We start from the raw sequence: 12,496 nt of genomic DNA, 5'->3' as shown, positions 1-12,496 counted from the left end.
TCAAATAGAGATGTGTGAATTAATGTGGTTAATTTAATCCAGTCAGGTTATACTGCTTGCATGGGAAATCATTAAATAGTTGTTAAATACATTCATGTGCATAACATGGAAAGGATTCATCTCATTTAGCTTAAGCTGTGTGTGTCTAAGCTGTGACGTGTAGTCTGAACTAGTTGCCTCGAGGTCCATCTGTGGTCAGCATAAGGAGGTCGACAGTCCAAAGGACTGTTCATCCCATCTCAATTATGTATTTAGGTAATGCAATTATGTAAAATAAGGGACACGAACCCCTGTCTAGAGCCACCTAGTTCTTTCCAATGATGAGGGGGTGGAGAWGGGGGTGTTAAATGAATATTTTAGTCTAGATGCTAAAGTTTTGGGAAGCTAAAATCAGATGTGTTAAACTCTACTCTAAGTTACCGAAGTTATGTAAGTGACATTCTATTGTTTTCATTCTTAATGATACATCAGAAATAGATAATGAAACATAAGTTCTTTTAAGGAGAAAGAACCTCACATAGTATTACATGTTTTCTACTTTTTTTTTGTAAAGATTTATTTTGTGTAGGTGCACTTGGCACATGATATCCTAATTGTAGACCTTGAGAGGGAGAGAAAACAGTGTGAACAAAAATACAAAGAGGAAATTTAAAAAACACACATTTTTTCTGAGTCTCTTCCTCACTTCTGTAACTAAAAGTTTCCAAACYATGAGAAAATTTGTAATTCTTTGTGAGGGGTGCAGAGCCTGCCTTTAGACCGCAGAGAAAAGGTAAAAGGATAAGAAAATAGGAATAGGAATATAGGAAAATTCTTTTAAGCAAAAGATCATGTATGCTAAGCTAATAACTAGAATATATACATTATATCATGTCTCATTTCAATTCAGTTGAGCTATAGAATCACTTCAGTCATATCTAGGATATGGCTTCTGAAGCATTAGCTAAAAATGCACATGATTTAGTGTGAATAGAAATCAGTATGCATTAACTTGACAGTATAAAAAAATGAAAATAATATGGGTATAATGGAATACATTCAAACACTTAATACTTTAAAAGCTATTTGAGTTTCAGAAATAATAATCTTTTAATCAAGGAATATAGACAGCCAGCAAATTAATTTGGAACCCTTATTAAGCATCTATGTAAGACAACAGAAATTGCATAGGTTGTATGAGACAGTGTGTGGTTCAGTGACAGATTTGTCACTTTCTCCTTATGCAAGGTTATGAGAATCACARTTTCCTTCTTCTAAGTTCCTTGCATGATCCAACACCCTACTACCTTTCCTCTGCCAGCTGATGGCAGATCACAAAATCATGGGTTAATCTTTCATCAAGGAAGAAAATGAGCCACAATTCACCATAATTTAAGTTACTGTTTGCATAAGTACAGAGGCCTTGAACATGCTGTTTTATTTGAGATAGGAATCCCAATTTAGTCTTTCATAATTGATTGCTTTGCTTCTCTTTACAGTAAGTTCTGTACAAAATACTTTAAAATGTGAAGTGACATTTTTACAGTTTGTTTTAAGGCAGTTTTGTAATTATTTTATTGAAGTAGAACTTGGTAAGATATTAGTCCAGCTAACCAGTAAGTCCACCATAATTAGATATAACAATTGAAATACTAATTATCAGCTAACTTTCCAAATTATGTGAATTAATTTATTTTAATGACTAGGTACAGAAAAAGTCGGATAAAATGAATGAAGATCTCCTTACTGATGGAACAACAGAAGAAAAAGGAAAATGGGACTCATTTACAAGGTAATGAATAATTTGCTTATACTTTAACCATGCCAGGAAGTACTTATTATTATGCATAGCATAAGTGTTCCTTAGTTGATAGTGATAGAAATATGTTAAAAAGCCCCGGGGGATTTATAACAGAAATAAATGTCAAAGAAAGACAAACTGTAATGCCTGGTATATCTCATTGTTTGTTTATTTTTTTTGTCCCTCCCTTCCATTTATAGTTCTTGTTCATTTTCTCTATCAACATTACTTCCGTTTTGTTGTGGCAGGGAATCAATCTTGGTTTGAAGATCTCAGCCAGTTACGTGGTACTCACRTGTATTAAATTGACCGTCTAAAAGCAGACTAAGATGCTGCTTGTCTGTTATTAGATATAATTAATGAAAGCTCAAGAAATGCTTTCGTGTTTATCAACCAAATACCTTTTACTTTAAAGTTTTCCCTCCTTATAGAATATTATAATAATAAACATGTAAAGTATGTTTAAAACATGTAATCACTTGGGGCTAATGASCATGCAATATTTAATGTGTGTTACACCATTGCAAACCTTTGGTTTTAGGTGCTAATAATATTGCTTAGAAATCTGTTGTCTGTTCRTGGTATCTGGTTTGGGCTGATGTTTTTTTAATTGGAATTCAAATTTTATTCCCAAAATACAAATTCTCATGAAATTGTTAAATCATTTTTGAGAATGAGGCTATCGCAGAAAAAAAGGATGTTSTATTTTTGTTTTTTTTWWWAAATCTGACTTTCTTTTAATAGATTAGTACATCCATGCTGTGGATCAGAACATAGGAGTCTTATTTTCTGAGACATGTTAGTTTTCCTTTGGAGAGCATTTCAGTCAGACGAACTTTGATCGATATGTTTGAGAATCAGTGGCCTAGATGCTTTCCAAACATTCCATCCTCATAAGTCTTCAGAGACCTTTTGCACAAGAAATATCTCGAAAAGATAATGTTCTCCACTTGCAAGTGGGAGGGCTCGAACTACTGGCTGAATTCCAATTCATTTGTTCTCAATATTTCTTCACACTGAATAAAAATTAGTTTGGGTCTTTAATCCAGAATGCTGTTAACATAATAAATTCAACTGCTGTTTCAATATGACGGTTCTAATGCCTCTTCAGGATCTTCAGGACTGTCTTTTGGCTCTTAATTTGCTAGACCTTGTTTCCACAGACAACTATGGAACTTATGTTCTTATGCTCCAAATAACTTAYATTACAAAGATACTGTCCCAAGACACTGTCCAGTTCATAGGAAATACTCATGTTTGCCAGTTCCAACACAGCRTTTGTTTCTGCAGTATACTAAGAAATGCTAAGCTGTCATGGCTGTCTATCTTAAAGTTAACTTCAAAGGTCTAAAGTAACTATAGAGAGAATAAACGGACAAATTCATGGAAGAATCCAGCAAGAATTATGAAAAAACTACTTCTTGCACGGGATATGCTTTTAACCACAGGCCACTGAATGTTGTGAGAATATTCTTGGAAATATAGCTGTTGCTTGGCCTTGTCATCTCCTGTTGGCCACTGTAGAGAACAGGGTTATACACTAAATACATGGTTTTACCTGGTGTGGCCATCTGTGTTATGTACAGTCTGTATTTCAGAGTATGTTTTCACCCATCATCATTCAGATCAAARACTACTTGAAACCCTGGTTATAACTACATGGCCATGCAGACATCCTCACGAAAATGCATTGCTCCTYGTGATAGGAAATCATATAGGTGAARCTTGAAAAATAATTGTTATTGATTTTAAAATAACTAATTCCTCAAGATATGTTGGCTTTATGTATTTCTGATTTCTGCTTTGTTAAAATGTTGAGTTCTTGTCCATTTGGATTCCGTTTGATAGAAAAAATTGCAGTTGTTCCGTAATTTTTCCTGAATAACATACAAGGTGAGATGTTGTTCCCAAAAGATTTCAGTATTATAGGCATGCACAGGGGAAGTGGAATATAATTATATTCAGTTACTGTAGAGTGTTTCTTTTGTGTAGTCTCTGACTATAGTCTCTGACTCTTTACAAGCTGAATAGTAATGTCATAGTATATTGTTTCTGCTGAATGTATACTTGCATATTTTGGGGTTTTTTTTTTAGTTTTTCAGAAGAAATTCCAGTAGAAGAGATGGAAAAGAAAAGTGATATTCTTAACATTTTTTCAGTCGCTTCAGGCCATTTGTATGAACGTTTTTTACGGTAAGGAAATGTAAAAGGGAAACAAGAATTTCATAGAGATATAGTAGATGGTCATCCTAAAATTAAGCAGCTTAAAAAAGGTAACTTTGTTAAAAAAGCATAAAGAATAAATTGTTAAARTATAGAAAAGTTGTATACTGGGAGGACCAAATTCAGTTCTTTGAAGACATAATGATACAATGTATAGATATTCAAAAATACCGTTCTTTTTTTAGAGAAATAGAAATGTTCCTCATGCCTTTCATAAGTGCACAGACTAAGTGTGAACATAGAGGATAAAGTTCAGCCTCTTTATGAAGATGTAACACCACTGACTTCTTTAGAGTTCTGTCTGCTTCTGTTTAGTCCAAACTGTGGATACTACTATATGCATATACACAACCTTACTTAAATCTCAGTGGGTTATTCAGTAGGCAATGATTGCTTTGAAGGAACTCTTACCGTGAAGTCTGATCTATTCACAGTTGTATCTCTATTACTTTTCTGATTTCTGCATTTATGTACAGGTGTCAGATTTAGTGATTTTCAGATTTCTGAAATGRAAATTCTCAATGCTTTCATGCATACTTATTTGGAAAGTAGTATTCTGTATGTTTAATCATTATTTTTTAGTAGATCTGACTAAATATTCATGATTCTTTCCTTCAAGAGTCTTTGATAAACAACTCAAAACAACTTTAGTAGGGGAAAAGCAGATCCACATTTAAGTGTTCCTTCTAATATTGCTTAGCCAGTGTGGATCAAATAAATCTGACTCAAGGTAGCCTTGAACACACACACACTTTTTAAAACAGTTATTAAAAACAGATAGAATTGCTGTTGAAYTGGAATAACACACATTATAATTAGAAAATTTTAGCACCTTTTTAGGTATAGTTGAAATAAAATGAYATGTTTATTCGTTTGTTTATTATAGACTTATGTTTTCACAGAATTATGATGCTTTCTGTCCTACGCCATACAAAAACACCAGTTAAATTTTGGTTTCTGAAAAACTATCTCTCCCCAACATTCAAGGTACAATAAATGTCTTCCTTGTATTAATTTTYCTTAATAAGTCTTAATAGATAAATAAAAATTATTACAGTTGAATAATTATGTAATTAAAATTAAATTTTCACAGTTGGAAATGATCTCTGAATGTGTTAAATACTGATAGCCACTTTTAAAACTATCATATTTAAGATTCTTCTTTTCTGGAACCCAAAGCTGAGTAATATATTATAATAATACATTCTTTTCTGACAGATTCTTATCAGCTTGAAAGGAATGCTTTTTTATTTATGAAGCTGAGGATACTGTTAGAACTAAAGAAATATTTTAAAAGAATGACTAATGTGATTAATAAGGTCAAAAGAGCTRCAACTGTTTTGCAACATTTCGTCCTTTTCCCTTTAAAGGCTTGTGTGTCACAATATGCAGTAATATTTTTTGGATCTTCTTCTAGGATGTTATTCCWCACATGGCTAAGAAATATGGATTCAAATATGAGTTAGTACAGTATAAGTGGCCCCGCTGGCTTTATCAACAGACGGAAAAGCAAAGAATTATCTGGGGCTACAAAATTCTTTTTTTGGATGTTCTTTTCCCTTTGGCTGTGGATAAAATAATATTTGTCGATGCTGACCAGGTAGGAAAAAATAATATTGTAAATGTATCAAGAATATTTTTAGAGGGGTTTAAGTTGGTCCAGTTTTTATTCCCTGTGGCAATTTCATCCAAGTGTTGGTGTCATACGCATATTGTAGTTGTATGAGCAGAATCAGTAGTGATATGTAACATGGAACAAATTCATTTCACCTGTCTTCAGTCATCTAGAAGTTGAATGCCATCGCACCTAGTTGTCCTAAATAGCCTCTAATTTCAGTGAAGAGACAAAGRCACCTGGAGAGGTATGTGCCATCTCAAATGTACCTTTCATCTGAGGTTCTCTGGGTTGTGAAAGGATCTCTCCATTGACRATGGAAAGGGTCTAAGGTGATCAGTTTACACTGGTTGGCCAACTAAAAGTTAGCTAAAATTTTTAAGATTAATCCTGTTTGTTGTTCTTGAATCTGTAGCAGTGTTTCAATGATAAATTTATATCTCATAAAAAACTCAAAACCAAAATGCTGTCTCAAACGGATGAGATATTGAACAGTTAGTCACATGATTATTAAAAATCTCAGAACAAACATTATGTGATTTGGTCCTTTTCCAATACTTGTGACTAAACTAAGCTTAGATTTAGCAATCCAAATTGCAACTTGGAGTCAGTTCGTCTGGATACAGTATTGTTATTGGTCATTTGTCCTAACTGTTGTAAAGGATTTCTGTGTACTCTGAAAAAATATTCTTACTACTGATAGATTAGTGAGGTTTGAAGGAAGAATGATTAATTAATAAAGGACATTTGTAAAATGTCCTTAGAACCTATTCTTACAAATACGTTTCCACTAGAAGACTTTTTAAAGTGTTAAATTGTTTTGATGCCTTAATTTTTGAGTGACCAAGTTCATGTAACAAGGAAGGGTGTTTTAATAAAAGGGAGATGCTCGGCAGTTTCTGAAAATTAAACTAACGCTTCAAGGAGTTTAATATTGTGCAACCTAAAACACTGTTCTATAAATTAAAAATACTTTTTTATTTAATTTGCTAATTAAATATGATCCACAGATGTCCACAGAATAATGTTTATTTTTTACTGAACAATAATTAGGTAAGTTACATTTTAATGGAATAATGAATAGTTTCTTAGATTTTCAAAAAATTAAAATTAAACTTTGAAAGTTTACTCCTGCCCCATACCTATCTTAAACATAAATTATAAAAGTAAATACAGATTTTCTTTTACTTAGATTGTGAGAAGTGACTTAAAGGAACTTAGAGATCTAGATCTAAATGGAGCTCCCTATGGATATACTCCTTTCTGTGACAGCCGTACAGAAATGGATGGGTACCGTTTCTGGAAATCAGGATACTGGGCATCACATCTTGGGAAGAGGAARTACCACATTAGGTAGAAAAACTTCTACATTATTTTTTGCAATTTATGACACTATTTAAAATGTTGATATTGGTCACTGAGGCATAGAAAAGGATTGCATTATAGTAGATCTCAAACAGAGGCAAATAAGTTATGGATTCAGATGATAGCTTGACTTCACTTTTATAGTAGCTTTACTTGTTTACTTAAAATCATATTCTTTTAACATATGGAAAGTACTGGTTTTTCATTATTTCTTTCATTGAAGTTACCAAAACACATGAAACTGCACAAATCTTAATTCATTTTTTATTTTTGTAGTGCCTTATATGTTGTGGATCTTAAGAAGTTCAGAAAGATTGCAGCAGGAGACAGGCTTCGTGGCCAATACCAGGCTCTTAGTCAAGATCCAAACAGTCTATCAAATCTAGATCAGGTATATATGAGTTCAGTAAGCAATTTGTTTTCTAGTTTTCTTACCTTTCTCAAGATGCATTGGATTATTTTGTATCACAAAATCTTTGTAATTCTCAAACTAGTAGCCATTTACTGCTGTTTTAGTACGTTTTCAGGTGTGCTTATGAGCACAGTTAGAAAACAGAATACTGAATAATTATTACTTTAAATGATCCTTTTACATGAAGAGCACTGAGGAAAAAGTAGCATGCAGACAAATGTATCCAAACTGTGTTGCACTGCTGTCCTTTAGTTGTAGTTGTTTTTTGTGTATTTGTGCTTTTTTAATGATAATCTTCTATTCTAATAATGATAGTTGTTATTTGGCAAGCTSTTTTCTCTATTTCTTTTTTTCTTTAACATAAATTTAATTTACATACTCTAACTGCTAATGGCACTGTAGTAGTTGTGGTATCTCGCAGAATCACAGAGAAGTTGAAGTTGGAAGGAACCGCTGGAGATCATGTAGTCCAACCTTCCTACTGTCACCTAGGGTGTGGTCACCCTAGAGCATGTTGCGCAGGACCCTGTCCAGATGGCTTCTGAGTATCTCGAGGAAGGGAGATTCCAGACCTCTCTGGGCAACYTGTTCCAGTGCTCTGTCATCCTCACAGTAAAGAAGTTTTTCTTCACGTTCAGATAGAACTTTCTGTGTTTCAGTTTGTGCCTGTTGCTGGGCACTACTGAGAACAATCTGGCTCCATCCTCTTGAYACCCTCCCTTCAGATACTTATACACAGTGGTAAGATCCCCTCTCAGCCTTCACTTCTCCAAGCTCAAGAGTTTCAGCCTTTCCTCATGTGAGAGATGCTCTAGACCCCTAATCATCTTTGTAGCCCTGCATTGGACAGTAGCTCCCTGTCTTTCTTGTATTGGGGAGCCCAGAACTGGACAAAGTACTCTAAATGAGGCATCACCAGGGCTGAGTAGAGGGGCAGGATCACCTCCCTTGACCTGCTGGCAACACTCTTGCTAATGCATCCCAGGATACAATTGGCTGCATTGGCCAGAAGGGCACATTGCTGGCTCATGGTCTACTTGTTGTCCTCCAGGACACCCAGGTCCTCTGCAGAGCTGCTTTCCAGCAAGTCAGCCCCCARACTGTCCTGGTGTCTGTGGTTATTCCTCCGTAGCTGCAGGATTCTGCACTTCCTTATGTTGAGCTTCATAAGGTTTCTCTCTGCCCATCTCTCCAGCCTGTCCAGGTCCCTCTGAATGGCAGCACAGCCCTTTGGTGTATAATCAGTAAACTTGCTGAGGGTGAACTCTATCTATTCATCCAGGTCATTGATGAATAACTTGAACAAGACTGGATCCCGTATTGACCCCTCGGGGACATCACTAGCTATAGGCSTCCAAGTAGACTTGCATCACTGATCCCAACCCTTAGAGCTCTGCCTTTCAGCCAGTTCTCAATCCACCTCACTGTCCACTCATCTATCCCACAATCCCTGTGCTTGCCTATGATCATATGGGAGACAAAGCCTTACCAAAATCAAGATGAGCAAAATCCACTCCTCTCCCCTGATCTACCTGGCCAGTCATCCCATCACAGAAGGCTATCAGACTGGTTAAGCATGATTTCCCCTTGGTGAATCCATGCTGACTACTGATAACCTCCTTTTCCTCCACATGCTTAGAGATGGTATCCAGGATGAGCTGCTCCATYGCCTWTCCAGGGATGGAGGTAAGGCTGGCTGGCCTGTGGTTTACTGAGTCCTCGTTCTTGCCCTTTTTGAAGACTGAAGTGACATTTGCTTCCTTCTAGTTCTCAAGCACCTCTCCTGATCAACATGACCTTTCAAAGATGATTGAGAGTGGCCTGGTAATGACGTCCACCAGCTCCCCGGGGTGCATCCCATCAGGGCCTATGRACTTGTGGCTGTTAAGTTTGCTTAAATGATCTCTAACCTGAACCCCTTGACCAAGGGAAAGCCTTTCTTTCTCCAGACTTTCTCTGTGGTCTCTAGGGTCTGGGATTCCTGAGGGCTGGTCTTAGCAGTAAAGACTGAAGCAAGGAAGGAATTCAGTATCTCGGTCTTTCTGTATCTTTTGTCACCAATGCCCCTGCCCTATTCAGTACTGGGCCCACATTTTCCCTAATCTTCCTTTTGTTGCTGATGTGATTGAAGAAGCCCTTCTTGTTGTYCTTGACACCCCTTACGGATTAAGATGAAAAGACTGATATATAACTGCAGCAGTCAGGTATTATTTGAAAAACTTTCTGGACAATCAAATAAATTATCATCCCTGTATCTAATACTTGAAGAGTCCTGATGTGATGAGTTGTATTTTTTCATAAATTCTCTTTTCCATGAGCAAAATGTGTTTTTTCTGAAAAACTTCTAGGATTCAGAAACTGGACACTGGAGTTCCAGGATAGTGCTGCTTCTCAGAARTAGTCATTAGTTTTGCCTAAAATTATCAAAATATTTTAAAAATATGTTTCAATTTTAAGATCCTTATATTTTTAATTACAGCAAAACTGTTGATCGTATCTATCTCTTGTAAGTCTGTTAGATCAAATCTAAGCCACCTGAGTATCAGCTACCCTTCTCTCAACACATCAGTACTGGGAATAGATATTAAGGTAGCTAAATCTTGGCAGAATGGAACTGGAATTAGTATGTAAAGGGAAATACTTCAAAGAAGCAATGCATACATGATAATCTGCTTTCTGATTGTATTAACATCTTCTGGCTTCATTGCTATTGGTTACATCAAATACAGTATCAGTTCCTAAAGTACAATGACAATACTATACATTTTACAAGACACATAGAGATCATGATAGGGATTCATAATGATACTTTTTTTTTTTTTTTTTTTTTTTTTTTTTTTTTTTTTTTTAGTAATTTGTAATCCAGTTTGCACAGTTTGAGCTGTGCAAACTGCTCTTCTCGGAGGATAAACAATCTTCCCTCGCTTCTTTCACAATCTGCCAGCAGGATGTTTGTTATCTTAGCAAGATTGTATTGCCCTTTAAAATGATACAGGTTATCTGACTAAGTGTGAAAACTCTTATGTTGTAAATCATATTGAAGAACAGCCTTTAAATGCTGTTTGTGAAACAACTGAACAAATGAAGTTCTTCATTTCAGATGCTTACATATTTTGAATGAAGAGGAATTTTGGCACGTGCAGCAAAAACAATCTGATTTTACCCTTGTTCATTATTTTTGTGACTCGTGAATATTTCCTCTTTGATCTTCTAGATGTATTTTAGTGTTTTTGACATGAAGTCACTTTCTTTTGAAAAACAACTTTAGTCTAGAAATTTTAAATTATTCTAAACATATTTGCTTCTATTTTCTTTAAATCCTAGAGTTAGTAGCTGTTTTTCTACTTTCTATTCCGTATAATAATTTGTAAATTCAAAACTCAGAGTTACTKTACTAACTCAGGAATTGTTTTCATTTAGAAAGCCAGAGAACCACGACAGAAAAAGTCTCTTCTGTCTTGAAACTGAGATGATGATAAACCATTTATTTTTTCCATGTAAAATTCATAGGTTTTCAAAAAGAAAACATTTAAGTCAATRTTTAAATATGTCGGTTCTCAGTTTATTACTATTTGATTTAATTTTTCTATACTAATGTAAAAATAGGTTCAGTAGTTTTATGTCTGTTTTTAAATTAAATTGTATGCTAGTTATAATGCAACTATATATACTGTTTTATTCTGTCRTTTTAAAAAATGTGATTTGGCAAAATAAGAGATGACTAGTATATCTTTGGGTGCTGACATTTATTTTTAAAATATAATGTATAAGTGTTGCATATAAAGACCCTTATGAATGAATGTACCAGTTACACCTGTATTATTTTTAGTGGTGATCAGAATGCATACACTGTATGATTGCCTGTAATTTTATTTTTAAATGCTATTTCCTACCTCCAGCATATATGAATATGTCCCATGTTTTCATAAACCTCTCATATATTGAGACTACCTCACTATATGATAAAGATTAAAACCAAGAAAATTTAAGTGAGGTAAGGAAGTTAGCCAGAATAGTGGTTTAGTGGCTTTTCCTTTTCAGATTTGTATTTCTGGAAACTGTTTTCCTAAAAGAAGACTAAATTTAGAGTAGTGGCATAATCCTGGATTATATGCTTTTGAACTGTTTTTGCAGATTTAAGGAATAGAAAGATGGTTAGGTTTATGCTTTAATAATTTCACACTGTTTAATCCTGCTGACTAGTACTTACGTTAAGACATGCAGTATCTGAACCATACATATTAGACAGTATTAYTACTTTTGTCTGTCCTTCCTTAGCTTGACATAAGTGCAAGAAAAAATTACTTTACATGAGAAATAAGAGGTGGAATTGGCCACAAAGTTAGTATTACCAATTTTCAATCTACTTGAGAAAGATCTAGAAGAGCATGTAAAGGAAACTTAAGAACACTTCGCAGAAATGATAATAGATATTCTCTGGAGTCTCTTCTAAGTAACTGTACTGCAGTTCAGCTCTTAATAAGCGAATCAAAATCCAGTGCTAATTTAAGATTTTACAAAATTTGTACAGGATCTTCCCAATAATATGATTCATCAAGTAGCTATTAAGTCTCTCCCTCAGGAATGGCTTTGGTGTGAAACCTGGTGTGATGACGAATCCAAGAAAAAGGCTAAAACAATAGACTTGGTGAGCTGATTTTAAGTTAAATGATTTTTATAGATTAAAAAATTGACTACAGTTGCTTTTGAGATTTACATACCATGGAGTCAGCCTCACTGGAACACAAGTTCCATTTAGGTAAATGCATGAATATATGTACATACCATAAATAGTTTTTTTCTTTCCTCTGAGATCTTTCCCTCTTGCTGTATGTGACCAAATTTGCTTGTGTTGAAGCTGAAAACTGTACCAAAAAATTAAATGTTATTGGCAGTACTGTACCTCAAATCAGATTTTTTCACCTTATTTTTTTCTATATTGAACCTCATTAGTAGAACCAGTTCACAGTTTACTGTGAATATTGTGTCTTATCAGTATAAACTGGAGATAAAGCATAGTTAAAGCATAATGTTGAGGAGACTATACACATTAGGGAAGAAGAAAACATTTCTTCTTTGGGGATTGAAACAGAGAGGAAAT

The 12,496-nt window shown here is 34.6% G+C and overlaps 1 protein-coding gene across 1 annotated transcript in view; it reads left to right on the top strand.

The window, feature by feature from the left end:
- The window catches only part of UGGT2 (UDP-glucose glycoprotein glucosyltransferase 2), a 102,776-nt gene that overhangs the window by 86,654 nt on the left and 3,626 nt on the right, over nt 1-12,496 (top strand). The window contains exons 31-37 of the mRNA XM_085305966.1: nt 1,686-1,771; nt 3,875-3,973; nt 4,906-4,990; nt 5,421-5,603; nt 6,811-6,971; nt 7,260-7,374; nt 11,927-12,043. Of these exons, the coding sequence (XP_085162092.1) occupies nt 1,686-1,771; nt 3,875-3,973; nt 4,906-4,990; nt 5,421-5,603; nt 6,811-6,971; nt 7,260-7,374; nt 11,927-12,043 (846 nt within the window). The remainder of the gene's footprint in view (nt 1-1,685; nt 1,772-3,874; nt 3,974-4,905; nt 4,991-5,420; nt 5,604-6,810; nt 6,972-7,259; nt 7,375-11,926; nt 12,044-12,496) is intronic.

The sequence above is a fragment of the Rhea americana genome, unplaced genomic scaffold, assembly GCF_003343005.1.
Source record: "Rhea americana isolate MKP2758 unplaced genomic scaffold, rheAme1 scaffold_23, whole genome shotgun sequence".
Classification (NCBI taxonomy): domain Eukaryota; kingdom Metazoa; phylum Chordata; class Aves; order Rheiformes; family Rheidae; genus Rhea; species Rhea americana.
The sequence above is the reverse complement of the archived record's forward strand: the minus strand, read 5'-3'. Positions and strand labels throughout refer to the sequence as shown.